Here is a 25,905-nt window from a genome sequence, read left to right as displayed (position 1 = left end):
CAGTCTTACCTATATCGCTTATGGAACCGTCCTAACTGCTGACCTTTTCAAGATGGCGGCCTGCGAGTGTCACTCTCGGGCTCGCGCACCTCCCCAAGATGGCGGCGCCCGAGGCCTGGCGCGCCCGGAGTTGCTGGTTCTGTGAGGTAGCGGCGGCAACGACCATGGAGGCCACGTCCCGGGAGGCGGCGCCAGCGAAGAGCTCGGCCTCGGGCCCTAGCGCTCCCCCCGCCCTGTTCGAGCTGTGCGGGCGGGCGGTGAGCGCCCATATGGGGGTTCTGGAGAGCGGGGTGTGGGGTAAGTCGCGGGGTGAGGGGCTACCTCTGACAACGAGCGGGGGCGGCCCAGCGGCCAGGGGGCGCGGGGGGCGAGGCCGAGAGGCCCGGGGCAAGGCCCGGCCCCAGGCACTCCAAGCCAGATTGTTGGGTCGGAGCACGAATTCCATGACTGACAGGGCTGGACAGAGACCGAGAGCAAACGAGCAAGTGGACCAGCACCGCGGCTTGGCTAGGGGGCGCGGGGGGCGAGGCCAGGGCGCCGGATTCAGGGCAAAGTAGGCAGGGCCCGGGCGACAGAGGCCGGACTGGCAGGCCCGAGCTGCGGGCACCGAGCTGACAATCAGCCGGGCCGGACCGAACCGGGCAGTCTCAGATGTCCAACCGACGGGCAGGGCTGGCCCCGCCGCCCAGGCTGTCCCGGGCCAGGGGCCGCGATTGGCAGGCTCTGCGGTGCGGTTAGGAGACCAGGCCTGGGGCCACCTAAACTGACCGACGGTCGGGGCCTCCGAGGTCTGCTGGACGCACCCGGGCTGTTGAGACTCCGGGGGCCCAGCCGATGGGCGGGGTGGGACCGAGGTGTCTGGAGCGATGGAGCGGGGCTGGGGGACGGGCCGAGAGGCTCCGGGCGCCGCGGCCTGCTTTCCGGACCAGAGCTGACCGGAGCGCACGGGTGATCGGGGCCTTGGTGGCTGCCGAACCCACCGAGCGGCGGAGCTACCTGCAGAGCGGGGAGCGCCAGGGTCCACGGGACCATCCGCTCGGACGGGCCGGAGCGGGAGGAAGGCGGAGAGCTAGTGGAAGGGCTGGGAGCTGTTCAGCAAGCCAGGAAGGCTGGAGCAACGGGCTGGTGGGAAGGGCCGACGAGGACCCCTGGCCAGGCGATGGCCCGAGGGTCTCAGACTGAGGGGCGGGAGTGTTAAGGGGTGCATCGAGGGGAAGAGGCCTTGCACAGAGGCCTTGGGCCGAAAGCGAGTGGACGGAGGCCCCAGGCCTGAGTGCGGCCGTCAAGGGAGGGCTGGCCCTTGGTGGATGGGCAATTGGGGCTGATCAGCCAAGGCAGGCGGCCTGGGGCGCTAGAGGGACTGCGAAGGGGGAAGCAAGTAGTTGGGCTGCTGGACCCGAGTTCATCGGGTGGGTTACAGAGGCAGGGAGGCCTACTGCCAAATGGGCCCAGGAAGGCCCGCCAGCAGGGTGGCTACTACGAGATAGTCTGGCAACTGGTGAGGGAAACGGGCCCACGATGTGAAGGACTGACACTGTAAATTTTTGAAAGGAGAAAGCAGGCCGGACAGCTTGGGGGACAGGGAAGACCCGTGGCTTGACAGACTGCTGGGCATGATGGGGGTGGGGTGCAGAGCTAGGGTGAAGTTGAGGGAGGACATCATAGTCCAGGCTGTGGGAGAAGCTCAGAAAGGAGGGAGGTGGCCGGAGAGGAGGCTCCTGGCCTTGGCCTTGGAGTTTGCGGGGGAGGGTGTTCCTCCAGGAGGCCTCAGCTGGAATGGGGGAAGGAATCTGCCTGGAGGAAGGCCTTGGTCGGGTCTGGAGTGAAGACATGTATGTAAGCACACTTGACCAGTGGGGGGAGGGAATGGTACACCACGAGGAGGTGGTTTTGGAGCGTTAAGGCTGCAGAATAAGCCCCAAGGCCTTTAAGGCCTGAACTAATCCAGGAGCCTTTGGTAGTGGTAGAGGGCCACCAGTACTGAGGAGGCCTAAGTGCCTTCATGTAGTGAGAAAAGAGAACATTAGAACTTCTCAGGCTCTATATGGATATCAGATCTAAAAGCCCTTTGCCTCACAGCTAGGAAGAGAAGGGTCAGGCTGACCTATGGGGAATGGGAGGAAAGGCTCTGGAGCTGAGCTTCCTGGGCATGTAGAAGTCAGAGAAGGTATGGCTGTAGTAGCCTAAAGCTTTTGAGATGCCAATCCTAACTAGAAGAGAAGAGCCCCAACTTTGTAAGAGAAAGCATGAAAGAAAGGTATAGGCAGGCTGGAAAGAATCAGAGAAGAACTTCGCTTCAGAAAAATGGAGAAACAAAGAACATAGTTTGTGTGTAAGAGGAGGCAAGGAGTCCTGGGACTGTGAGAGGAGACAACCAAACTAAGTGTAGTAGATTGGAGGGAAAGGAGTAAGGCCCTGAAGGAAATTCTTCCTGTGTTACCTCTTCTCAGCAAAATAATCAACCGTTTATTAATCTCTTTTATTCTCCTCCTCTATTTATGCCTATAGTCCATTCCTCTACCATTATTCCTGGCTGAGTCCTCAGCCGGGATAAAAGGAGACTAGGAAGAAAAACCCTGTAGGCCTAGACCAGGAAAACAGTCACACGGAAAAGGCAGAATCAAGTAAGGCTTTTTAAGCTGAGCTCAGGTAGCTCATACCTATAATCCTAGCTGCTCAGGAAGCTGACATCTGAGGAAAGATATTTTAAGCCAACCTACCCATAAAAGTCCTTGAGACTCTTTTCTCCAATTAATCAGCAAAAAGCTGGAAATAGAAGTGTGGCTCAAGTGATAGAGTGCCAGCTTTGAGAAGAAAAAGCCAAGCAAGGGGCTGGGAAGGTGACTCAATGGTAGACTGCTTGCCTTGCATGCATGAGGCCCTGGGTTTGATTCCTCAGCACCACATAAGCAGAAAAAGCCAGAAGTGGCACTGTGGCTCAAGAGGTAGAGCTCTAGCCTTGAGCTGAAGTTCTGGGGACAGTGCCCAGGCTTTGAGCTCAGGCCCCACGACTGGCAAAAAAGAAAAAGAAAAGAAAAAGCCAAGCAAGGAGAACAGGCCCCGAGTTCAAGCCCCAGGACCAGCACCAAAAAAAAAGAAAAGAAAAAAGGCCTTTTTAGAAGGGTCTAGTAAGATGGCTAAAAATGGTATTCTGTAGGAACAGCTTCCTGGAGGTAGAAGACTAATAAATAATTTGTGTAAGGAAATGGAGAGGGAGAGAGTATCATGAGAAGTCTCCAGCAGAATAAAGTAAATTATACTTCAAATATCAGGATATAAAATTTAAACTTTGTCTTGAATGTAATAGAAAACCTTTGAAGGGTTTTGAGGAGGGAAATATCATCACCAAGAGCAGAATTCAGAGTTATTAGGAGAATCAGAGGTGAAGAAAGCAGTTACTCTAGATGATAGATGAGATAGCCTACATTACCATAATGCCATAGGGAATTATTACTTTCATTCAACAGGTATCTTCACTACTTATTGAAGGAATTGTACTAGATTGTACATTTATTCCACTAGTAAAGATAAAAAGTAGATTGTGGAACCCATGCACCAGGGGCTACAATCTGAGGATTGTGTTTGAAGGCAGCTTCAGCAGGAAAGTCCATGACACTCATCTCCGATTAACTAGCAAAAGTACTAATGGGGAGCTGTGGCTCAAGTGCTAGAGTCCAGTCTTGAACAAAAATACTAAAAGACAGACCCTAGGCCCTGTGCATGAAAGAAAGAAAAAGGAAAAAAGGGCTAAGGGAGAGCACCCTGGCCCTGGGTCCAAGCCCCAGTACCATCACCAATTACTTAAAAAAAAAAAAAGGACCATACAATGGAAGTTTTGGTACACTCCAAAAACTTATACTTGATGTTTATTCTGTCAGTAGCAAGAAAACCCCACATAAGCTGTTTGTAAGTGAATTAGTTCACAGTCATAATCATTCAGTATTAAAAAGGTCTGACCAAATATGTATTGGCAGAATAAATATAATAGTTAATATTTAGTGATTTTATTGTGGCCAGGCATTGGCTTAAACAGATTTTAAGCAAGATATTCAATTTTCAATTTTCTTTTTTTTTTTTTTTTGGGGTCCGGTTGTGGGGCCTGAACTCTGGGCCTGGGCACTGTCCCTCAGCTCTTCAGCTCAAGGCTAGCACTCTACCACTTGAGCCACAGCACCACTTCCGGCATTTTTCTCTTTGCTTATGTGGTGCTGAGGAATCGAACCCAGGGCCTCAGGCATGCAAGGCAACCCTTTTCCACTGAGTCACCTTCCCAGCCCCAATTTTCAATTTTCACAACAGTATCATGAGGTAGTAATTTATGTCTCTATTTTAAAATGAAGGAAACAGACTAAAGAGGTTAAATAATTCATTCAAGAATTCACTCTTCAGGGCTGGGAAGTTGGCTCAGTGGTAGAGTGCTTACCTTGTATGCATGAGGCCCTGGGTTCGATTCCTCAGCACCACATAAGCAGAAAAGACCAGCAGTGGCACTGTGGCTCAAGTGGTAGAGCACTAGCCTTGACTGAAGAGTTGAAGGATAGTGCCCAGGCCCAGAGTTCAGGCCCCATGACTGACAAGACCAAAAACAAAAAAAGAATTCACATTTCAGCTAGGTGCTGATCGCTCATGCCTATAATCCTAGCTACTCAGGATGCTGATACCTGAGGATAGCGGTTCAAAGACAGCCTGGGCAGGAAAGTCCATAACACTCTTATCTCCATTTAACCACTAGAAAACTGGAAATGGTGCTGTGGCTCAAATGGTAGAGCACTCGCCTTGAGCTGAAGAGCTGAGGGACAAACACCCAGGCTCAGAGTTCAAGCCCCATCACTGACAAAATAATAATAATCAGGATTTCACCTAGATTTGTTCAGTCCTTTAGTCTATTGTAATCCCTTTCAGAACTAGAGAGGTTGACCAAATCTGGTTTTAAGATATAGTGAATTCAGGGCTGGGATATAGCTCAGTGGCAAAGCTCTTGCCTAGCAAGTGCAATGTCCTGGGTTCGATCTCCAGTACCAAAAAAGAAAAGACAAAAAAAATACAGTTAATAATAAAAAAAAAGATATAGTGAATTCAGAGTATATATATTTTATCTAGTGCTTTCCCACTTAAACCAGGCCCTCAGCCCTTTTTCCTTTATTTTTCAGATAAAGTCTCATGCTTTTCTCCTTTCCAGCTGGGACCTTGATCCTCCTCCTTGCATGTGTTGCACAAAACACCATGCTACACCTTGTTAGTTGTTATACCTGTTGCTATGCCTGTTAACTTTTTGCCTTGAACAAAAAATTTGAGGAGCTTCCTTGAACCTCTATCCTCCCAAGTAGCTGCAACTTTATAGATGCAAGCTACTGGCCTAATTATTACTGTTCATTATAAGAAACACTATGTTCAGAATATAGTGGTGGCTCAAAAAATGGAAGTGCTCAATCTGAAAGAGTGGAAAGGGATTCAGGAAGGGTTTAATTAAATGGCTTATGATAATTGAAAATTCAGTATTAATATGCTGAAGGTACAAGGACATTCTTTTTCTTTCTTTCTTTCTTTTTTTAACTTTTTTTTTCTTTGTTGTCGATTGTAGGGCCTGAACTCTGGGCCTGGGTGCTGTCCCTGAGCTCTTCAGCTCAAGGCTAGTACTCTATCACTTGAGCCACAGGGCCACTTCCGGCTTTTTCTGCTTATGTGGTGCTGAGGAATCAAACCCAGGGCCTCGTGCATGCAAGGCAAGCACTCTACCACTGAGCCACCTTCCCAGCCCCACAAGGACATTCTTGTTGGATAGAACAGCAGCAGAGGCAAAAAGCAGCAGATACATGGAAAAAATAGCTTAGTATAGCTGAAGTATAGGAGGCAAAGTAAGAAGCTTATATTAGCCCAGATTAAGAAGAAGACACATATTTGGTCGGACCTTTTAAATATAGAACAGTTCATTCAATGTGATTGTGAATTGAACACTGCTACTTGTTTAGGAACAGCTTGTTTTGTTATTTTATCCTTGCTCCTGAAATTCCACATGTAACTGAGTGCTAATGTAAATGGACAAGAGTTTAGAAGAGACCTAAGCTAGCTGTTCTGGGTTTCATTTGTCAAATGTGATGGTTACCCTACTATTTTCATTTCCAATAGAATAAATAATGCTTGGAACCCTGGGGAAGTGGAAAAGTAAACTTGCTGTTTGTTTGTTTTTGTAGCCCTCCCAGGCCCAATACTTCAAAGCATCTTACCTCTGCTCAATATATATTACTTGGAGAGAATTGAGGAAACTGCCCTCAAGAAAGGTAAGTATCTTTCTGCCTCTTTCTTAGCGATTATGAAAAAAAAACACAGTGATATTTTTCAGGTAACTATTATAAGTGATACCCACACAGAACTTTATGCTTTTCAAAAAGTAACCTTACTTGAGGGCATGGATGGATGTGGGGGAGAACAATGGAAGGCTTATAACATTGACCAAGATATATTGTACTCATAAAAGAAAGAAAGTAACCTCATACTTTCTCCCTCCACCAGCCCTCGGCCTCTAGTCCTAGGGCTCGAACTCTGTGCCTGGGCACTGTTCCTAAACTCCTTTTTGCTCAAGGCTAACCACTTGAGCCATAGCTCCAGTTCCAACTTTTTTCTGGTGGTTAATTGAAGCTAAGAATCTCACAGCCTTTCCTGCCTGGGCTGGCTTCAAACTGCAATCCTCAGATCTCAGCCTCTTGGGTAGCTAGGATTACAGGAATGAGCCACCAGCACCTCGCTTATACCTGCTTTCTTATACAACTCCCTACAGTGTGAAATACAAAGCAAGTATATGATCCCTACTATTCTGATAAAAGTGATACAATTAATAGCAAAGCCAGTAGAACCTACAACTGACTCCCTTATTTTTTCTTTCACCAAGCTGCCTCCCTTCTTTGGATACATGTGTTAACAGCGAGTATTTCTCTAGCCCTAATGTGCCAAGTGTTGTCCTAGATACTTTACCCTGAGAAAATCATTTGCTTATTTAATCCTTTTACCAACTTATAAAACAGATGTTATTAGGTATATATTACAAATGAAGAATTTCAAGTATAGATAAATAACTTACCCAAGATTCCACAGCTAAAATCTACCATGCTGACATTCAGATCTACACAGTGTCTTTAGAGCTAGTGTTCTAACCACTGTGCCATGTGAAGCCAGAAGACAACATGAAAGCCTGATACACTTCACTCATGGTGGCCAGCAAACTGCCAAGTATGATATTTCATATTTTTTCCTTCAGGTCTCTCCACCCAGGCTATTTGGCGCCGACTATGGGATGAACTGATGAAGACTAGACCTTCCAGTTTGGAAGTAAGTTAAGATGCCAGGTAGAACTGTAGCCTAAGCCTGCACAGGTAAATGAGAAATAGCACACATACACAAGCTGGCAAGTGGTAAAGTGTTGGGGCAGAGATGGGATGGATTGGGGAGCGGGGCTCAGATGGCTTGTCAGAAGGTTGTGGGTGTTTGTCATTCACTTGCTTGTTCATCATGTTTGAATAGGACACAAAACAGAGAAGCATATGATCCCAGTGGATGGAAGAGCCAGGATTCATGGAATACTTGGTAGAGTTGATGCAATGCTTAATCTAACAAAATGAAATTAACAGAACCAAGCCAGGCACTGGTGGCTCACACCTGTCATCCTAGCTGCTCAGGAATCTGAGATCTGAGGATTGCGATTCAAAGCCAGCCCGGGCAAGAAAGTCTGTGAGACTGTTATCTCCAGTTAACTACCAGAAAACCAGAAGTGGAGCTGTGGCTCAAAGTGGTAGAGCACTAGCCTTGAGTGAAAGAGCTCAGGAACAGCACCAGGCCCTGAGTTTAAGTCCCACCGACAAAAAAAAGAAAGAAAGAAATTAACCGAACCATCTTTTCACCAGTTCCAAAAATTCTAACTGCAAGGCTTTGGAGTAGGAGATAGAAGGGTCTGGCTTAGCCGCAATTTATATAAAAAAGATAAAAGGGGCTTATTCAACAATGTGCTGAAGCTACTCATAATGACTGTCCCCTGAGTTATATGAATTAATATAAATATAACATAGGCTGAAGGACAATAGGAACAGTAATCTTCCCAGGTTTGGCAATGGTCAGTCTATCTATCCCTGGATTATGGAAAAAGAAGTCAAAGCAACATCATGTGAGTCACATTTGGAAGATGAGATATTATTCCTGAAAAAAGACAACTTGGGAAACATGAACCATCTTGAAATACTTGAATGATTGTCACATGAAGAAGGAGTGGGGTGAAAGCTAAAGGAAGATATATTTTTGAGAATCTAAATGCAAAAATTTTAAACTCTTAAGATTATCATTGATGAAATAAGCTAATTTCATAATAAGCTAATTCCATAATTAAGCTTCCCATTATTCAAATAATCTGGACAATGACTTGACACAGTCTGTTGTACAAGGAACTCAGAATTGCAGAATTTCTTTTTTTGCTCCACATTGACAGGACAGATTTAGTCTAATAAATATTTGTAAAAAATTACCACAAGCCAGGTGCCTGTAATCCTAGCTACTCCGGAGGCTGAGATCTGAGGATGACAGTTCAAAGCCAGCCCAGGCAGGAAAGTCTGTGAGACTCTTATCTTCAATAAACCACTAGAAAACTGGAAGTGGCGCTGTGGCTCAAGTGGTAGAGCGCTCGCCTTGAGCTGAAGAGCACAGGGACAGCGCCCAAGTCCAGAGTTCAAGCTCTACAACCGACCAAAAAAAAAATTACCACAAATTAGATAATATCTTAGCTATCAGAAGTCCAAACACAGTCTCCTATCTTGAAGACGTAACAATTATAAGAGGAGTCTACAATCAGGAGAATTAAGGCCAGCCTAGGTAAAAAGTTAGTGAGACATCCCCCCACCCCCCATCCCCCACCCCCACCCCCCCGCATCTCAACCAATAAGCATCGTATGGTAGTACAAACCTGTTATCCTAGGAACAAAGAGAGGCCATAGGAAGATCTGGTCTAAGGCTGAGTGAGGCAAAAACATATGTTCCTATCTAAGCCAGGTGCTGGTAGCTAACACTCAGGAGCGGCTGAGATTAGAGGATTGTGGTTCAAAGCTAGCCTGGCAGAAAAGTATGTGAGACTCATTCTAATTAGCCACCAAAAAGCTGGAAGTGGAGCTGTGGCTAAAGTGGTAGAGCACTACCCTTGAGAAAGAAAAAGAAAAGCTCAGGAGTAGTACCTATGTCCTGAGTTCAAGCCCCAGGACTCTCTCTCTCTCTCACACACACACACACACACACAATCCTGTCTGAAAAATAACTGAAGCAGAGGACTGAGAGTATGTCTCAAGAGGTAGTCTTACCTGCCTAACAAGGATAAAGTTCTAAAGTTGAAATGCCAGTATCACTCCCCAAAGAAATAAATAGAAACAATTTAAATACTCAATAATAGGACTGTGAGAATGTGGTTCATTGGCAGAGCATGATAGAGTGTGGTTCATTGGGTTTGAACCCCTACATAGCAATAAGTGAATAAATTAGTTTACTAATAGATTAGTTTACTAATTATTGTTACACCTATATTTTCAAAATAATAACAAAGTCATTTTTATTATGGCATGACACTCCCATCTCATCTCCCAATTAATCACCAAAAACCCAGAAATGTAGCTTTCCATAAAAAATATAAATAAATAACATGCACAGTAGTACACACTTCTAATTCCTGCACGAGGGCAAAAGGTTTTCAAGTTTCAGGCCTGGGGCTAGGAAGGTGGCTCAGTGGTAGAGCGCTTGCCTTGCATGCATGAGGCCCTGGGTTCAATTCCTCAGCACCACATAAGCAAAAAGAAAAAAGCCAGAAGTGGCGCTGTGGCTCAAGTGGTAGAGCGCTAGCCTTGAGCTGAAGAGCTGAGGGACAGCACCCAGGCCCAGAGTTCAGGCCCCACAACTGGACCCCAAAAAAAAAAGTTTCAGGCCTATCTGAGCTACACTGTAAGTTCAGGTCAGCTTGAGTTACATAAGGGAGACTTTGTCTCAAAGAACCAAATAAATATTTAAATACATGGTGGTAAAATGTTTCAAACAACAACAACAAAACTCTCAGCAGGGGCTGGGAATGTGACTTTAGTGGTAGAGTTCTTGCTTAGCGAGCATGAAGACCTGGGTTCGGCAGGGGCTGGGAATGTGACTTTAGTGGTAGAGTTCTTGCTTAGCGAGCATGAAGACCTGGGTTCGATTCCTCAATACAACATAAACAGAAAAAGCCAGAAGTTGAGCTGTGGCTCAAGTGGTAGAGTGCTGCTACACTTGAGCAAAAGAAGCTCAGGGACAATGCCCAGGCCCTGAGTTCAAGCCCCAGGATTGGCCAAAAACAAAACAAAACAAAAAAAACCCTCAGCATTTGAAAGCATTCAGAATTGTTTGAGTGGCTGGGCACCAGTGGCTCACGCCTGTAATCTTTGCTACTCTGGAGGCATCAAAGTTCAAAGCCAACCCAGGCAGGAAAGTCTGTGAGGCTCTTATCTCCAATTAGCCACCAGAAAATCGGAAGTGGCGCTGTGGCTCAAGTGGTAGAGTACTTGGCTTGAGCTGTAGAGCGCAGGGATCATGCTAAAGCCCAGAGTTCATGCCCCACTACCAACAACAACAAAAAAAGAATTGTCTGAATGTTCAAACATATATATAGATAGATAGATACACACACATATCCACACACATATATAGGTATTACACAGTTGGTTTACAAATTACTTTGGTTTGCTTCATTCCCCAAAATAATTCTATTACCAGAAAAGCAAAAATGGACATTATAGTTTGTGAATATTTACTGACTCTTAACAAAGTACAGGAAAAATATTGAGTCCTTCCTAGTCTATATACACAATTCCTTCTCACCTGTCAGTCCCTGAAGCTGCCAGCCCATTGAAGTAGGCCGAAGATTATGTTAGTAGGCAGATGTCACATCATCTCATTGGCAGTGCCTCATTTCCCTTACCCTCATGCAAAAGAATTTTGCATTGCCTGTCTCATAGTCCACAAAATGAGTGACTTAGACCAGATTTCCCAGGTGTTTTCCTGCTTTTAGCATAGTTTGTTCCAAAGATTGGCCATAGACTAAAATGCAGTGAGCTGCTGTTTGCCTGTGCATTAACTCATGAGCCATTAAGATAACTGTGACAACTAACTTTACACATTTACTCAGTCCTGTTATGTTAGTATAGTTACCTCCTTCCCTCTAGAAATGAAACTGACAAGAAAGAGGTAAAATAGCCGGGCACTGGTGGCTCACGCCTAGCTAGTGAGGAGGCTGAGATCTGATGATCACGGTTTAAAGCCAGCCCAGGCAGAAAAATCCATGAGACTCTTATCTCCAATAAAACCACTAGAAAACCAGAAGTGGTGCTGTGGCTCAAGCAGTAGAGCACTGGCCTTGAGCTAAAGAGCACAGGGACAGCACCCAAGCCCAGAATTCAAGCCCCACAACTGGAGGGGGGGGAGGTAAAATAACTGTCTAAGGTTGCAGGTAGTGTGTAGCAGCACCAGGATTAAAGTTGAAGTAGTTTGGCTCTGGAGTGCTTATTTTTGAACATGCTGCTTACTGCAGTTAGTACGTGTCCAAGGTATTCCATCCTCAAATATTCTTTCCTATTGTCTGCAACCATTAATATGTCTAGAAATGTTTAGTACTCAGCTATCTGACCTTCATGCCTCATGCAGAAAACAACCTTACATCTGTCTGTCTCAGTTGGGAAGTTGAAACCTTGCTAGAGTTAATTTGCAAATGTTTGTCAGGACTCAACCTGGGTGTGATAGTGTACCACCATGCCCATAATCTTGGCACTCAAAAGGCTGAAGCGGAAGGATCATAGTCTGAGGCCAACCTGCGTACAAAAGAAGATCCTCCATTAAAAAAAGAAAAAAAAAAGGCTAGATGCCAGTGGCTCCCACTTATAATCTTAGCTTCTTGGAAAGCTGAGATCTGAGGATTAAGGTTCAAAGCCCACCTAGGCAGAGCTCTTTCAGCTAAAAAAAAGGCTGAAAGGGGAAAGCGTGGCTCCAAGTGATAGTAGAGCACCAATCATGAACAAAAGCCAAGGAGAACTCAAGGCCCTGAATTCAGCCTCACTACTGCTCCCTCCCACCCAGCAAAGGGAAAAATAAATAAATTTTTGGCCCAGAAGCTCTGTAGGAAGAGTGCTAGTGAAGTAGAACCTGAAGTACTCAAGAATATCCTCTACCTCCATTCAAAGCTGAGCAGGGGATTGGGAGTATAGCCTAAAAAACTGCTTGTTAGCATATTTAGCATTCTGTTTAATGCCAAACACTGGCAAACAATAAATGCAGCAGAGATCTGGTTGCCAGGTATATATTTTTCCTGCTCTCCTAATGTCCTGCTGCTGGTGAACAAAGCCCTTCTCTGTTGCTGACTTGCAGGCAGCTCAAGCATGAAGAAATTATTCCCAATTATTAGCATAGTAGGTACAGACTAGGGAAAAAGCTAGGGCAAAGGAAATACACTTTTGCCTGAAGATACTGGAGGGCTGTCCCCTAAGAATGCCAGATAGAAATTGAGTGTGACTCTGGGATGAAAAAATGGAGACAGAGCACAGAGAAGGACTGTAACTTGAGTAATCTTAGGCCCCTTCTGTCTTTGCTTCAGAAACTTTTTTTTTTTTTTGGTTGGTTGTGGGGCTTGAACTCAGGGCCCAGGCACTGTCCCTGAGCTCTTCAGCTTAAGGTGAGTGCTCTACCACTTGAACCACAGCGCCACTTCCGGTTTTTTGGTGGTTTATTGGAGGTAAAAGTCTCACAGACTTTCCTGCTGGGGCTGGCTTTAAACTGCAATTCTCAGATCTTAGCCTCCTGAGTAGCTAGGATTACAGATGTGAGCACTGGTGCTAGGCTGCTTCAAAGACCTTTAACCTGCACTCTCATTTGATTTTCACAACATTGCTATAAAGTAGGTATCTACAGAAGATGTCCATAGCAAGCTGAGTGCCTGTTCACCAGAGAGATCAAATATACCTTGGAGCCAGGTGCTGGTGCTGGTGCTGCACATCTGTAATCCTAGCTGCTCAGGAGGCTAAGATCTGAGGATTGCAGTTCAAAGCCAGCCCAGGCAAGAAAGTCCATGAGATTCTTTTTGTTTTGTTTTGTTTTGGTTTTGTCCGTCATGGAGCTTGAACTCTAGGCCTGAGTGCTGTCCCTCAGCTCTTCAGCTCAAGGCTAGTGCTCTACTACTTGAGCCACAGCACCACTTCCAGTTTTCTGAGTGGTTTATTGGAGATAAGAGTCTCACGGTCTTTTCTGCCCTGTCTGGCTTTGAATCACTATCCTCAGATCTCAGCCTCCTGAGTAGCTAGGATTATAGACGTGAGCCACCAGCCCCCAGCATCCATGAGATTCTTTTTTCTTTTTTTTTTTTTGGTCAGTCATGGGACTTGAACTCTGGGCCTGAGTGCTGTCCCTCAGCTCTTCAGCTCAAGGCTAGCGCTCTACCGTTTGAGCTACAGTGCCACTTCCGGTTTTCTAGTTGTTTATTGGAGATAAGAGTCTCATGGACTTTCCTGCCCGAGCTGGCTTTGTTTCATGATCCTCAGATCTCAGCCTCCTGAATGGCTAGGATTACAGGCGTGAGCTACCAGGCGCCTGGCCGATGAGATTATCTCCAGTTAACCACCAGAAAAAAAGCCAAGCAAGAGAGGCCCTGAGTTCAAGCCCCAATACTGGCAAGCACACATGCACACACAAACAAATGAAGTAGATACGTTCAGTCATAAAGGGTTGAAGAAAGCTGGTGGTGCTAGAAATTGAAAGTTGAGAACACATTCTAGAATAAAATATGGAAGAATTAAAAGAAGCCATCCTGAGAAACAGATTTCCTGAGCTCAAATGTTGATTACCACTTACCCATGTATTACACCAGTGATAACCTCTTTGTGCCGCCTTTATTTCAAATGAAAAAAAAAAAGATTGAGAACATCAAGGACTTTTGAGTTTGTATGTTAATGCTGGGGTTTGAACTCAGAGCTTCATACTTTACTTGGCTTCCTCCTTCTCCGTAGTTGGTGCTCTACTACTTAAGCCATATCTCTTTTGGCATTTTTGCTAGCTAACTGGAGAGTAGTGTCTTGAATTATCTGCCTCCTCCGTCCTCACACCTCAGCCTCCTGAGAGGCTAATGTTACAGATGTGGGCCATCAGTACCTAGTGAGAATACCAAAGACTTAAAATAAAAACTGACCTATATGTGTGGCTTAGTGGTATATAGCACTAGTATCTAGCATGTGAGGCTCTCGCTTTGGTCCCCAGCACCATCAAAAAAAGAAAACATTTTAGAAACCACTAAAATAGTTTCACACATGATATTCATGGACTTCATGCCATGTTTGTCAGATAAGCACCATTGTACAACTGCCCTACAAAAAGGGACGCCAAAATGTAAAACATCCCTTCTATTCTTCAGTTCATGTGCCTATTTTCTTACATGTAAAAATTGGGCTAACAGTAATACATCAAAGATGTGAAGACTAGATTAATTTTTGGAAAATGTTTAGAAAATTGCCTGGCTCTGTAGTTTACAATTGGAAGGAAATTGGGATGTTTCCAGGTAGTACTTGGTGTCATAGCTTTCTGGCATGTTCTCTGCTTTCAGAGTGTGACCTGTTGGCGGGCCAAGTTTATGGAGGCCTTTTTTTCCCATGTTCTACGTGGGACCATTGATGTGTCTTCTGACAGGCGTCTCTGTGACCAGCGCTTCTCGCCTCTTCTGCATAGCTCCCGTCATGTCCGGCAGCTCACTATCTGCAACATGCTGCAGGGTGCAACAGAGCTGGTGGCTGAGCCCAACCGAAGGGTTCTGGAGACCCTGGCCAGCTGCCTGCACACCCTTAAGTTTCGCCACCTGCTGTTTTCTGATGTGGCTGCTCAGCAGTCACTTCGGCAGCTGTTGCACCAGCTCATTCATCATGGGGCTGTCAGCCAAGTGTCCCTATACTCTTGGCCTGTGCCTGAGTCAGCCCTTTTCATCCTTATCCTCACCATGAGTGCTGGGTTTTGGCAACCAGGCCCTGCTAACCTGCCCTGCCGCCTCTGTGGAGAGGCCTCTCGAGGCCGGGCCCCATCGCGAGATGAAGGATCTCTCTTGCTGGGTTCACGTAGGCCTCGCAGGGATGCTGCTGAGCGGTGTGCTGCAGCCCTGATGGCCACTCGGCGGAAGAGTGAAGTCAAGCAGATGCCCAGGGCTGCACCTGCCACTCGCGTAACACGCCGGAGCACACAGGAGAGTCTGGCAGCAGGTGGGACAGATTCTAAGAGGGAGCTGCACCCTCCAGCCACCTCTCAGGAGGCATCTGGTACCAAGCGGCCATCCTCTGCTCCAGCTGCCACCTCTTCTGCCTCTGCCTCCTCTTCCACATCCTCATCTAAACGGGCTCCAGCTAACTCAGCTCCACAGCCCAAGCCCTTAAAGCGCTTCAAACGAGCTGCAGGGAAGAAGGGTGCTCGTACCCGACAAGGGTCTGGTGCAGAGTCTGAAGACCTATATGACTTTGTTTTTATTGTGGCCGGCGAGAAGGAGGATGGTGAAGAGATGGAGATCGGGGAGGTGGCCTGCGGAGCTTTGGATGGATCAGATCCTAGTTGCCTGGGGCTTCCAACACTGGAAGCCTCCCAACGATTCCGAAGCATCTCCACCTTGGAGCTATTCACAGTTCCTCTTTCCACAGAGGCAGCTCTGACACTATGCCATCTGCTGAGCTCCTGGGTGTCTCTAGAGAGCCTTACGCTCTCCTACAATGGTGAGCACCTTGAGGGGAGGGCTGGGCTTGGACCTCCCAACAAAATTGTGTGTCTAATTCTGAGGGAGGAATTGGGGGTCTGATCAGGAAGAGGAAGCTGGGGATGTACACACACACACACACACACACACACACACACACGCTGAGATCTGAAGATCTAGGTTCAAAGCCAGCATGGTAGAAAACTCTACAAGACTTTTTTTTTTTTTTTTTTTGGTCCAGTTGTGGGGCCTGAACTCTGGGCCTGGGCGCTGTCCCTCAGCTCTTCAGCTCAAGGCTAGCACTCTACCACTCTACCACTGGAGTCACAGCGCCACTTCCGGCTTTTTTCTTTTTGCTTATGTGGTGCTGAGGAATCGAACCCAGGGCCTCAGGCATGCAAGGCAAGCGCTCTACCACTGAGCCACCTTCTCAGCTCCTCTGCAAGACTCTTATCTACAGTTAACCAATAAAATGCCAGAAGTGGAGACGTGGCTTAAGTGGTAGACTGCCAGCTTTGAGTGGAAAAAGCTAAGCAAGTGTGAGAAGCCCTCAGTTCAAGCCCCAATGTGGTACTAAAAAGATTTATCAGGTGGATGGATATAGGAAACAAGATGACAAGTTAGCCACATCAAATCAGCTGTTTCTACAAGGCCCCAAAGTAAGAGCATCAAATCGCCAAGGCAGGCTTCATTTCTTTCCCACCTGCTTATGCTCAGCTAAATGCAGCAATCAGCTTAGGTTGCTAAGCACTGCTAGAGAAAAATCACACAGCTAATGCAAATGGTGCCTACTATTCATTTATAGTCAACCTCATAAGACCTGTTTTCAACATCAGCTCCCATTCCTATTCTGCCAGTTCCAACCCCCTTTTTTTGCTATCTCACCAGATGGCTTCACCTGCAAAAAGAAAATTAATTCCTTCAGCCAATAAACTCTATGTCTACGTCATTCTTTTTCTTAACAGTGGATCGGGTCACCTAGGCTGTTTTCCCTGTGCGCTTGATCCATGCCTCCTCCTTTCTTATGGAAGTGATAATTTTGCATACTTATGAGAGTATCAGACGTTTTAAGTAGTCTATACTAATTCTACAATAATCAAGTGGTCAAGTGACTTGCCCTAGGATACACTGTAGAGCCCGGATTCAAATTCATATAACCACTTCAGAATCTGTACTTCGTGTGTGTGGTGCTTAATTGGAGATAAAGTTTCCTTGGCTTTCCTGCTTCAAACTATGATCCTCAGATCTCAGCCTCCTGGGCAGCTAGGATTATAGACCACTGGCACCTAGTTAAAAATCCATACTTTTAAAACATTGTACACTACTTCCCTTCTTCCCACTTTTTCCTTCATTATTTAAACATTAAGACAGGTCAAAAACACCACCTCCCTCTGTCCCTTCTCTCCTGTTCTTCATAAACATAATTCATCTGCCCCACCTCCATAGCCACACTTCAGCTTCTCCATGCTCACCCCTATAGAGGGACTTAGGCCTCCAAAGTCCATGTTACTAGATACAGTGCATACTTTACCTATTCCTGTGAGAACTAGAAATTGGACTCTTCTCCCTCTGAACATTGTTTCTACCTTCTGTTTCTTCCAGTTTACATACTCTTCCTGGATATATTATCCATTCTTGTAGCTTCAGTGGCCAGCTATGCTAAAGATGGCCCATTCTATAACATTATCCCAAATCTTAGACTCCATTTTATCCAGCAGGTTACTAGATATCACTCCATGCAACCCAGAATCTCCTTGAACTCATGTAATTGTCTTTCCTCCAAATGCATTTGTCATGTCCTATCTTGACTCAAATCCAGTTTTGTTTGTTTGTTTTTGCCAGTTCTGGCACTTTAACTCAAAGCTCAGTTCCTGAGCTTCTTTTACTCAAAGCTAGCACTCTACCACTTAAGCCACAGGGCCGCTTCTGGCTTTTTCTGTTTATGTGGTACTGAGGAGTTGAACTCAGCTTCATGCATGCTAGGCAAACACTACCACTAAGCCACATTCCTAGCCAAATCATTATTTTATTTATTTATTTTGGGTTCAGTTGTGGGGCCTGAACTCTGGGCCTGGGCGCTATCCCTCAGCTCTTCAGCTCAAGGCGAACACTCTACCACTTGAGCCACAGCACCACTTCCAGCTTTTTTCTTTTTATGTGGTGCTGAGGAATCAAACCCAGGGCCTCAGGCATGCAAGGCAAGTGCTCTACCACTGAGCCACCTTCCCAGCCCCTAAATCATTATTTTTATCTCCACATCTTTAATTCAGACAATCGTTTCTCCTCACCAGGACTCCTTTGTCTGCATTGCAGCACACATACTCTTTCAAACACAAATGTCATTCAAAATTCCTACTGTTGCTTCCTTCACCCTATCTTAAGATCGTGCTATAGATTCTAGATCTAATTTGCAGCCCTCTTATATGCACTACCACACCCAGCCATGACACTTTCATTCCTGTTCACTTTTTTTTTCTGTTATGGGGCTTGAACTCTGGGCCAGGGTGCTGCCCCTGAACTCTTCAGCTCAAGACGAGCCACTCTACCACTTGTGCCACAGTGCCACTTACAGCTTTTTCTGGTGGCTAATTGGAGTTAAGAGTCTCACAAGGGCTGGGAAGGTGGCTTAGTGGTAGAGTGCATGCTTTGCATGCAGAGTTCAGGCCCCACGACCAGACACCCAAAAAAAAAAAAAAAAAGTCTCACAAGCCGCCGGGCGTTGGTGGCTCATGCCTAGCTACTCAGGAGGCTGAGATCTGAGGATCGAGGTTCAAAGCCAGTCCAAGCAGGAAAGTCCATAAGACTTTTATCTCCAACAAACCACTTAAAAAGTGGAAGTGGTGCTGTGGCTCCAGAGGTAGGGCGCTCGCCTTGAGCTGGAGTGCAAGGACAGCGCCCAAGCCCAGAGTTCAAGCCTCACAACCGACCAAAAAAAAAAAAGTCTCACAGGCTTTCCTGCCTGGGCTGGCTTTGAACTGCAATCCTCAGATCTCAGCCTCCTGAATAGCTAGGATTACAGGCATGAGCCACCGGTGCCTAGCTTCCTGTTCACTTCTGTATGTTACCTTAAATGTCTCTTCCATCCTATTATCACTTTGCCCTTCATACACCAGGAATTTTTTTTTTCAATTTTGAACTGTCACTTTCTACTCTAGTCCTCTGTATATACCTTCTAGCCTATCTCATAGATAGGTAGATAGATAGATAGATAGATAGATAGATAGATAGATAATTTGTTGTTGTTGGTCATGGGGCTTGAACTCTGGGCCTAGGTGCTATCAAAGCAAGCGCTCTACTGCTCAAGCCACAGGACCATTTTCAGTTTTCTGGTGGTTAACTGGAGATAAGAGTCTCACAGACATTTCTGCCCAGGCTGGCTTTGCACCTCAATCCTCAGGTCTCAGCCTCCTAAGAAGCTAAGATTATAGGCAGGAGCCACAGGCACCTGGCCTCCTTAATATTCTTTAGGATCCAACTGGAAGGACTTTACTAAGTCAGACTTTATGTTAAGTGCCCATTTTTATAATTCTATTCTACTCTGCTTCCTTGATTCCTATCCTTTTTTTTTTTTCTTTTTTGAGGCAGGGGAGGTGTCATGGGGCTTGAACTCTGGGCCTGGGTGCTGTCCCTCAGCTCTTCAGCTCAAAGCTAGCACTCTACCACTTGAGCCATAGCACCACTTCCCATTTTCTGGTGGTTAATTGGAGATAAGTCTCATGGACTTTCCTGTTTGGGCTGGCCTTGAACCTCGATCCGAAGGTCTTATCCTCCTGAGTAGTGAGGATTACAGGCACTAGCCACTGGCATCCGGCTCCAACCACTTTTTTTTTGGCAGTTGTGGGGCTTGGGCCTGGGTGCTGTCCCTCAGTTCTTTAGCTCAAGGCTAGCTAGCGTTCTGCCACTTGAGCCACAGCGTCACTTAGGTTTTCTGGTGGTTTATTGGAGATAAGAGTCTCATGGACTTTGCTGCCTGGGCTGGCTTTGAACCAAGATCTTCAAATTTCAGCCTCCTGAGTAGATAGGATTATAGGTGTGAGCCACTAGCGCCTGGCTTCCAATCACATTTTTAATTCCACTTTTTAGAAAGTGTGTGTGTGTGTGTGTGTGTGTGTGTGTGTGTGTGTTGGTACTGGAGCTTAAACTCACACTCACTTGGCATTTTTGTTCAAGGCTGGCACTTTAGCTATTTGGGCTATACCTGTACTTCCTATTCTACATTTGGGGATTAGGGATGTAGTCCTGGGGTTTGAACTCAGGGCCTAGGCACTGTTCAGCTTTTTTTTTTTTTTGCTATTTTTGTTGTTGGTCGTGGGGCCTGAACTCTGAGCTTGGGGGCTGTCCCTCAGCTCTTCAGCTTAAGGTTAGCACTCTACCACTTGAGCCACAGTGCCACTTCCAGCTTTTTCTGCTTATGTGGTGCTGAGGAATCAAACCCAGGGCCTCATGCATGTAAGGCAAGCACTCTACCACTGAGCCACCTTCCCAGCCCAGTTCCACATTTTATTAGACAATATTGAGAAATATATGTACATATTTAGGAGACACTGTATATTTTAGTTGAGTGAATTCATGTCTATATAACCCAGGGAAAGATTTACCTGTGGCAATAAATAATTACAACCTTCCCAGATCCATTTTAGTTTTTCTTCTGAACTGGGAGTCAAACCCCAGCACTGGTATGCATACTAGGCAAAAACTATTAAGTGAGCCACATCCCCGGCCTAAAAATGGGCCTCTTCTAACTCATTCCCACCCACTGATTCTTGTAAAGCTTTCCCTACTGGATTGTCATCATGCTCTCCATTTAACAGGTGCTCTCCATGGCCTATGAAATTAAGCTCTTTAAACTAGCTTTCGGGACTTTCTACAATAGTGGCTCTATATCCCACCCTCTAGAATCTAATACTTCCTTCAAGTCCTTGCCTATTTAGGAAATAAACAGAACTGCTATCTGGGCCTAGCATTCTGCTACTAATCGCACGCTGCCCTGCCATGTCCTATAGCTGTGCTTTGACTGATGCTTCCTGAGGGCATAGCCCAGTATAGTAGGCATCAGTTTGCTGGTTACCTCGGAAAAAGCGAGACAGATGACTAAGAAGGCAAATTAAAAAAAAAAAAAAGTCAGATCCAAAGCTTGACTTAATAGTAGTCAATACAAATATTTGAAGTTCTTTTTCAATGTTAGCCCTACTGAAACTCACATATGACTGACTTAAACTCTCTTGTTTACCATAGGCTTGGGCTCTAACATCTTCCGCCTGCTAGACAGCCTGCGGGCCCTATCAGGCCAAGTTGGATGCCGTCTCCGTGCCCTCCATCTCAGCGACCTGTTCTCACCACTGCCCATCCTGGAACTGACACGTGCCATTGTGCGAGCCCTGCCCCTGCTGCGGGTCCTCTCTATTCGTGTTGACCACCCGAGCCAGAGAGACAACCCTGCTGTGCCAGGGAATGCTGGGTCCCCTAGCCACATAATTGGGGATGAGGAGATACCAGGTGATGGAAGCACTGTGCACACGTACACCTTCCATAATACAGTTGTGGGAAAGTGGGGGACTACTTCTCATTCATGGCTTCTCTGTATTACGCTCCTCCTTTAGACTGTCATTCTTTTTTTTTGGGAGGTCCAGTTGTGGGGCCTGAACTCTGGGCCTGGATGCTGTCCCTCAACTCTTCAGCTCGAGGCTAGCGCTCTACCACTTGAGCCTCAGCGCCACTTCCGGCTTTTTTCTTTTTTGTTTTTTTCTTTTTGCTTATGTGGTGCTGAGGAATCGAACCCAGGGCCTCATGCATGCAAGGCAAGCGCTCTACCACTGAGCCACCTTCCCAGCCCCATGGACTGTCATTCTTTAGAATAATCTTGGACTGTACAAACTGCCAACTCAATAGAGTAGCCATGGCAGCTTAGTCTCCAGAAAAAGGGTCTAAATCAAGAACAGTACTGGGGCTGAAACTTGGGGCATCATTCAAGATAGAGAACAAGATAAAGCCAATGCCAGTAACTCAGGCCTGTAATCCTAGCTATTTAGTCTGAGTTCTGAGGATCACTATTAAAAGCCAGCCCAGGCAGGAAAAGTCTATGAGGCTCTTATCTTCAATTAACCAAAAAGCCAGGAGTAGAGCTGTGGCTCAAGTGGTAGAGCACTAGCCTACACACACACACACGCACACACACATATACACATACACACACTTGACTAGATTCAGTCCTTGGTACATGTCCCTATATCCTTTTTTTTTTGTTTTGGTCTGTAGTGGGGCCTGAACTCGGCCTGCATGCTGTCCCTCGGCATTTCAGCTCAAGGCTAGCACTCTACCACTTGAGCCATAGCACCACTTCCAGCTTTTTCTGTTTATGTGGTGCTGAGGAATCAAACCCAGGGCCTCATGCATGCAAGGCAAGCACTCTACCACTGAGCCACCTTCCCAGCCCCCTATATCCTACTTCTTATATCCCAGCACTATGTACACCCTGTTAGATTTAATTATGTCTTAAGCTCTTAAGAACTAATTTTTTCTTTTTTGGTGGGGCTAGGTATTGAACCCAGGGCCTTAAATATGCCATGAAAGCATTACACCACTGAGCTACATCCCCAACTCTTTAAATGATTTTCTAAGTGTACCCCAGAAAGGATGGAACCTGTTATGGGGTGAGTAGAGATAGGTGGCTACAAGATTTTCTCCCTATTCAGAGAACTGCCTGGAACAGCTGGAGATGGGATTTCCACGAGGAGCGCAGCCAGCCCCTCTGCTCTGCTCTGTTCTGAAGGCCTCAGGTTCTCTGCAGCAGCTGTCTCTGGATAGTGCCACCTTTGCTTCCCCCCAGGATTTTGGGCTTGTGTTACAGACACTCAAAGGTAAGGACCTAGGTAAAGGGTACATGTGGACCTAGCATTCCTTTTGCGGGGAGAGCTAAGGGTCATCTACCTTCTTTTCAGAGTACAACCTAGCCCTGAAGAGGCTGAGCTTTCATGACATGAACTTGGCTGACTGTCAGACTGAGGTGCTCTTTTTGCTACAGAATCTGACTCTTCAAGGTAAACTCCCAATCTAGAATCTTGGCATTCCTGGGTCCTCATTGTGGCTCTACCACTAAGTGAGCAAACCACTGTGCTTTTCTTGGTCCTTGTATCAGCTACAAAAGATAAGACCTGGGGCTGGGAAGGTAGCTCAGTGGTAGAGTGCTTGCCTTGCATGCATGAGGCCCTGCGTTTGTTTCCTCAGCATCCAATAAGCAGAAAAAAGCCAGAAGTGGTGCTGTAGCTCAAGTGGTAGAACACTAACCTTGGGTTAAAGAGCTCAGGGATAGCACCCAGGCCCAGAGTTCAAGCCCCATGACCAAAAAAAAAAACCTCAGTAGCTGGACACTGGTAGCTCAAGTTTATAATCCTAGCTACTCAGGAGGCTGAGATCTGAGGATCGCGGTTAAAAGCCAGCTTGGGCAGGGGGCTGGGAAGGTGGCTCAGTGGTAGAGCGCTTGCCTTGCATGCTTGAGGCCCTGGGTTCAATTCCTCAGCACCACATAAAGAAAAAAGCCGGAAGTGGCACTATGGCTCAAGTAGTAGAGCGCTAGCCTTGAGCTGAAGAGCTGAGGGACAGCACCCAGGCCCAGAGTTCAGGCCCCACGACCAGACCCAAAAAAACAAAAACAAAAGCCAGCTTGGGCAACAAAGTCCTTGAGACTCTTACCTACAATAAACCACCAGAAAACCCAGAAGTGGCACTGTGGCTCAAGTGGTAGAACACTAGCCTTGACCTGAAGAGTTGAGGGACAATGCCCAGGCCCAGAGTTCAAGCCCCATGACCGACAGACAAAAAAAAAAAAAAAACACCTCAGTGAGCTTGTTTCCCCTCAGAAAATTCACTCTAATCCCCATCTTTACATGGGACAAGGCATTAGAGGTTGAGGATGGATCAGCTAAAATCTTTTCTCCCTGTGAGAGTAAGTTCTGCCATTTGAGCCACAAGTCTTTTCTTCTAGGATGCAGCAGGGGTCTGGTTGTGGGAAATGAATGGAAATTGTCTATAGAATCCACTTTCCAGTGAGCATTGTATTCCTCATTTGAACTTTTTTTTTCAGTAATAGGGTTTGAATTCAAGGCTTGGGAGTTGTCCCTGAACACTTTTGTCTGTTTTGTTTGTTTTTGTCGGTTATGGGGCTTGAACTCTGGGCTTGGGCGCTGTTCCTGTGCTCTTCAGCTCAAGGCAAGAGGTCTACCGCATGAGCCACAGCACCACTTCCAGTTTTCTAGTGGTTTATTGGAGATAAGTCTCACAGCCTTTCCTGCCTGTGCTGGCTTTGAACCATGATCCTCAGATCTCAGCCTCATGAGTAGATAGGTTACAGGCGTGAGCCACTGGCACCCGGCTCCCCTGAACACTTTTGCTCAAAGCTAGTACTCTACCAGTTTGAGCCACAGCACCACTTCCGGTTTTTTGGTGATTAATTGGAGATAAGAGTCTCACCAGTGTTCCTGCCCCGGCTGGCTCTGAACTGCGATCCTCAGATCTCAACCTCCTGAGTAGTTAGGATTACAGGTTTGAGCCACCAGAGCCCGGCTTCCTTATTTGAATTCTGTAGTTCCTGTCTTCTGGGCCTCTACAAAATGTTCATATACCTTCTTTGGGTTTCCTAGGGTAGAGGAGTAACAGCAGTCCTAAGGCAGCCATTGGTGTTTACTCTTATTTCTCTTGACAGAGATTACCTTCTCCTTCTGTCGTCTGTTTGAGAAGCGCCCAGCCCAATTCCTGCCTGAGATGGTGGCTGCTATGAAGGGCAACTCCACACTGAAAGGCCTTCGGCTGCCTGGGAACCGACTGGGTGGGGGCCAGACCCTGGGGAGGGAAGAGGGAAGGAGCCAGGCCTTTGACATAGAAACTTAGTGGGTAAAGACCTCTCCTTTGGATATGAGGGCTGGAATATAGTGAACTGGGGCTCCGGGACCTAGGAGGGCTTCTTCTCAGTCAGAGTTGGGTTAAGATACCATTGTTTCTTGAGTGAAGGTAATGGACACTTCTCTCCTTCTCTCCAGGGAATGCTGGTCTGCTGGCCCTGGCAGATGTCTTCTCAGAAGATTCTTCCTCTTCTCTCTGTCAGTTGGACATCAGGTACATTGGGGGGATGGGGGTGAAGGGAAGGTGGACAAGGGATGGGACTATGGGGATATACTTAAGAATAAGTTGCGGGGCTGGGAAGGTGGCTCAGTGGTAGAGTGTTTGCCTTGCATGCATGAGGCCCTGGGTTCGATTCCTCAGCACCACATAAGCAAAAAGAAAAAAAGCCGGAAGTGGCGCTGTGGCTCAAGTGGTAGAGCGCTAGCCTTGAGCTGAAGAGCTGAGGGACAGCGCCCAGGCCCAGAGTTCAGGCCCCACAACCGGGCCCCGAAAAAAAAAAAAAAAAGAATAAGTTGCTACTTGTATATCTAATAATTTATCTCACTCCTACCAGTTCTAATTGTATCAAGCCAGATGGGCTTCTGGAATTTGCCAAGCGGCTGGAGCGCTGGGGCCGTGGAGCCTTTGGTCACCTGCGCCTTTTCCAGAACTGGCTGGACCAGGATGCAGTCACAGCCAGGGAAGCGATCCGGCGGCTCCGGGCCACCTGCCACGTGGTTAGCGACTCATGGGACTCATCCCAGGCCTTTGCAGATTATGTCAGCACCATGTGATGGGGCCCATACCTCATAGAACCATGCTCAGTACCACCAGCTTGCAGGAGCTGAGGCATGGGCTGCCCAGAATCCCCAACCACCTATTGTTCTCTATCTGTCACCTTTTGTCTTTTTTCCATCTTCCCTTGCACTGAGGTCCTGGATGCCTTGATGGGGCCCTGTAGAGGCATTCCCGCACTTGGGTTTAGAGCCTTTGAGCCCCTTATTCAATACCCTGGGAACCCTGGGCCAGGATGTTAGTCATCATCACTTTCAATCCTCTCCCCTGCCCTAGGGTTCCTGCTTTTCCTATTCAAGCAAGGACCCAAGCTTTAGACAGTGTAGGAGTGCTCACTTCCAGGCCTCTTCCCTCTTGGGCTTACCACTCTGCTCCCAGGTCTCAAGTTCCTTTCATACCTTTATTCTTTTCTTTTTTTTAACCAAAAAAGTTTTCTTATAAAATAAATTTTGGGCAAACATCATGAAGCCCTTCTTGGTGGTTTTTCT

The 25,905-nt window shown here is 46.6% G+C and overlaps 1 protein-coding gene across 2 annotated transcripts; it reads left to right on the top strand.

Moving 5' to 3' along the window:
• The first annotated feature begins 3 nt into the window (after positions 1-3).
• On the top strand, positions 4-25,880 carry Lrrc41 (leucine rich repeat containing 41). Of its 2 annotated transcripts, none has more exons than XM_013016951.1 (10): positions 4-297; positions 6,192-6,278; positions 7,253-7,323; positions 14,624-15,767; positions 20,984-21,244; positions 22,441-22,605; positions 22,687-22,785; positions 24,447-24,569; positions 24,781-24,856; positions 25,197-25,880. In XM_013016951.1, the coding sequence occupies exons 1-10, from the start codon at positions 99-101 to the stop codon at positions 25,414-25,416; spliced, it is 2,445 nt and encodes an 814-aa protein (XP_012872405.1). In that variant the 5' UTR covers positions 4-98; the 3' UTR covers positions 25,417-25,880. The 2 variants fall into 2 exon arrangements, with proteins under 2 accessions (XP_012872405.1, XP_012872406.1); XM_013016952.1 differs by lacking the exon at positions 4-297 and adding an exon at positions 7,516-7,578 and having other exon boundaries at positions 6,257-6,278.
• The last annotated feature ends 25 nt before the right edge of the window (positions 25,881-25,905 follow it).

The sequence above is a fragment of the Dipodomys ordii genome, unplaced genomic scaffold (assembly GCF_000151885.1).
Source record: "Dipodomys ordii isolate 6190 unplaced genomic scaffold, Dord_2.0 Scaffold33, whole genome shotgun sequence".
Lineage (NCBI taxonomy): Eukaryota > Metazoa > Chordata > Mammalia > Rodentia > Heteromyidae > Dipodomys > Dipodomys ordii.
The sequence above is the reverse complement of the archived record's forward strand: the minus strand, read 5'-3'. Positions and strand labels throughout refer to the sequence as shown.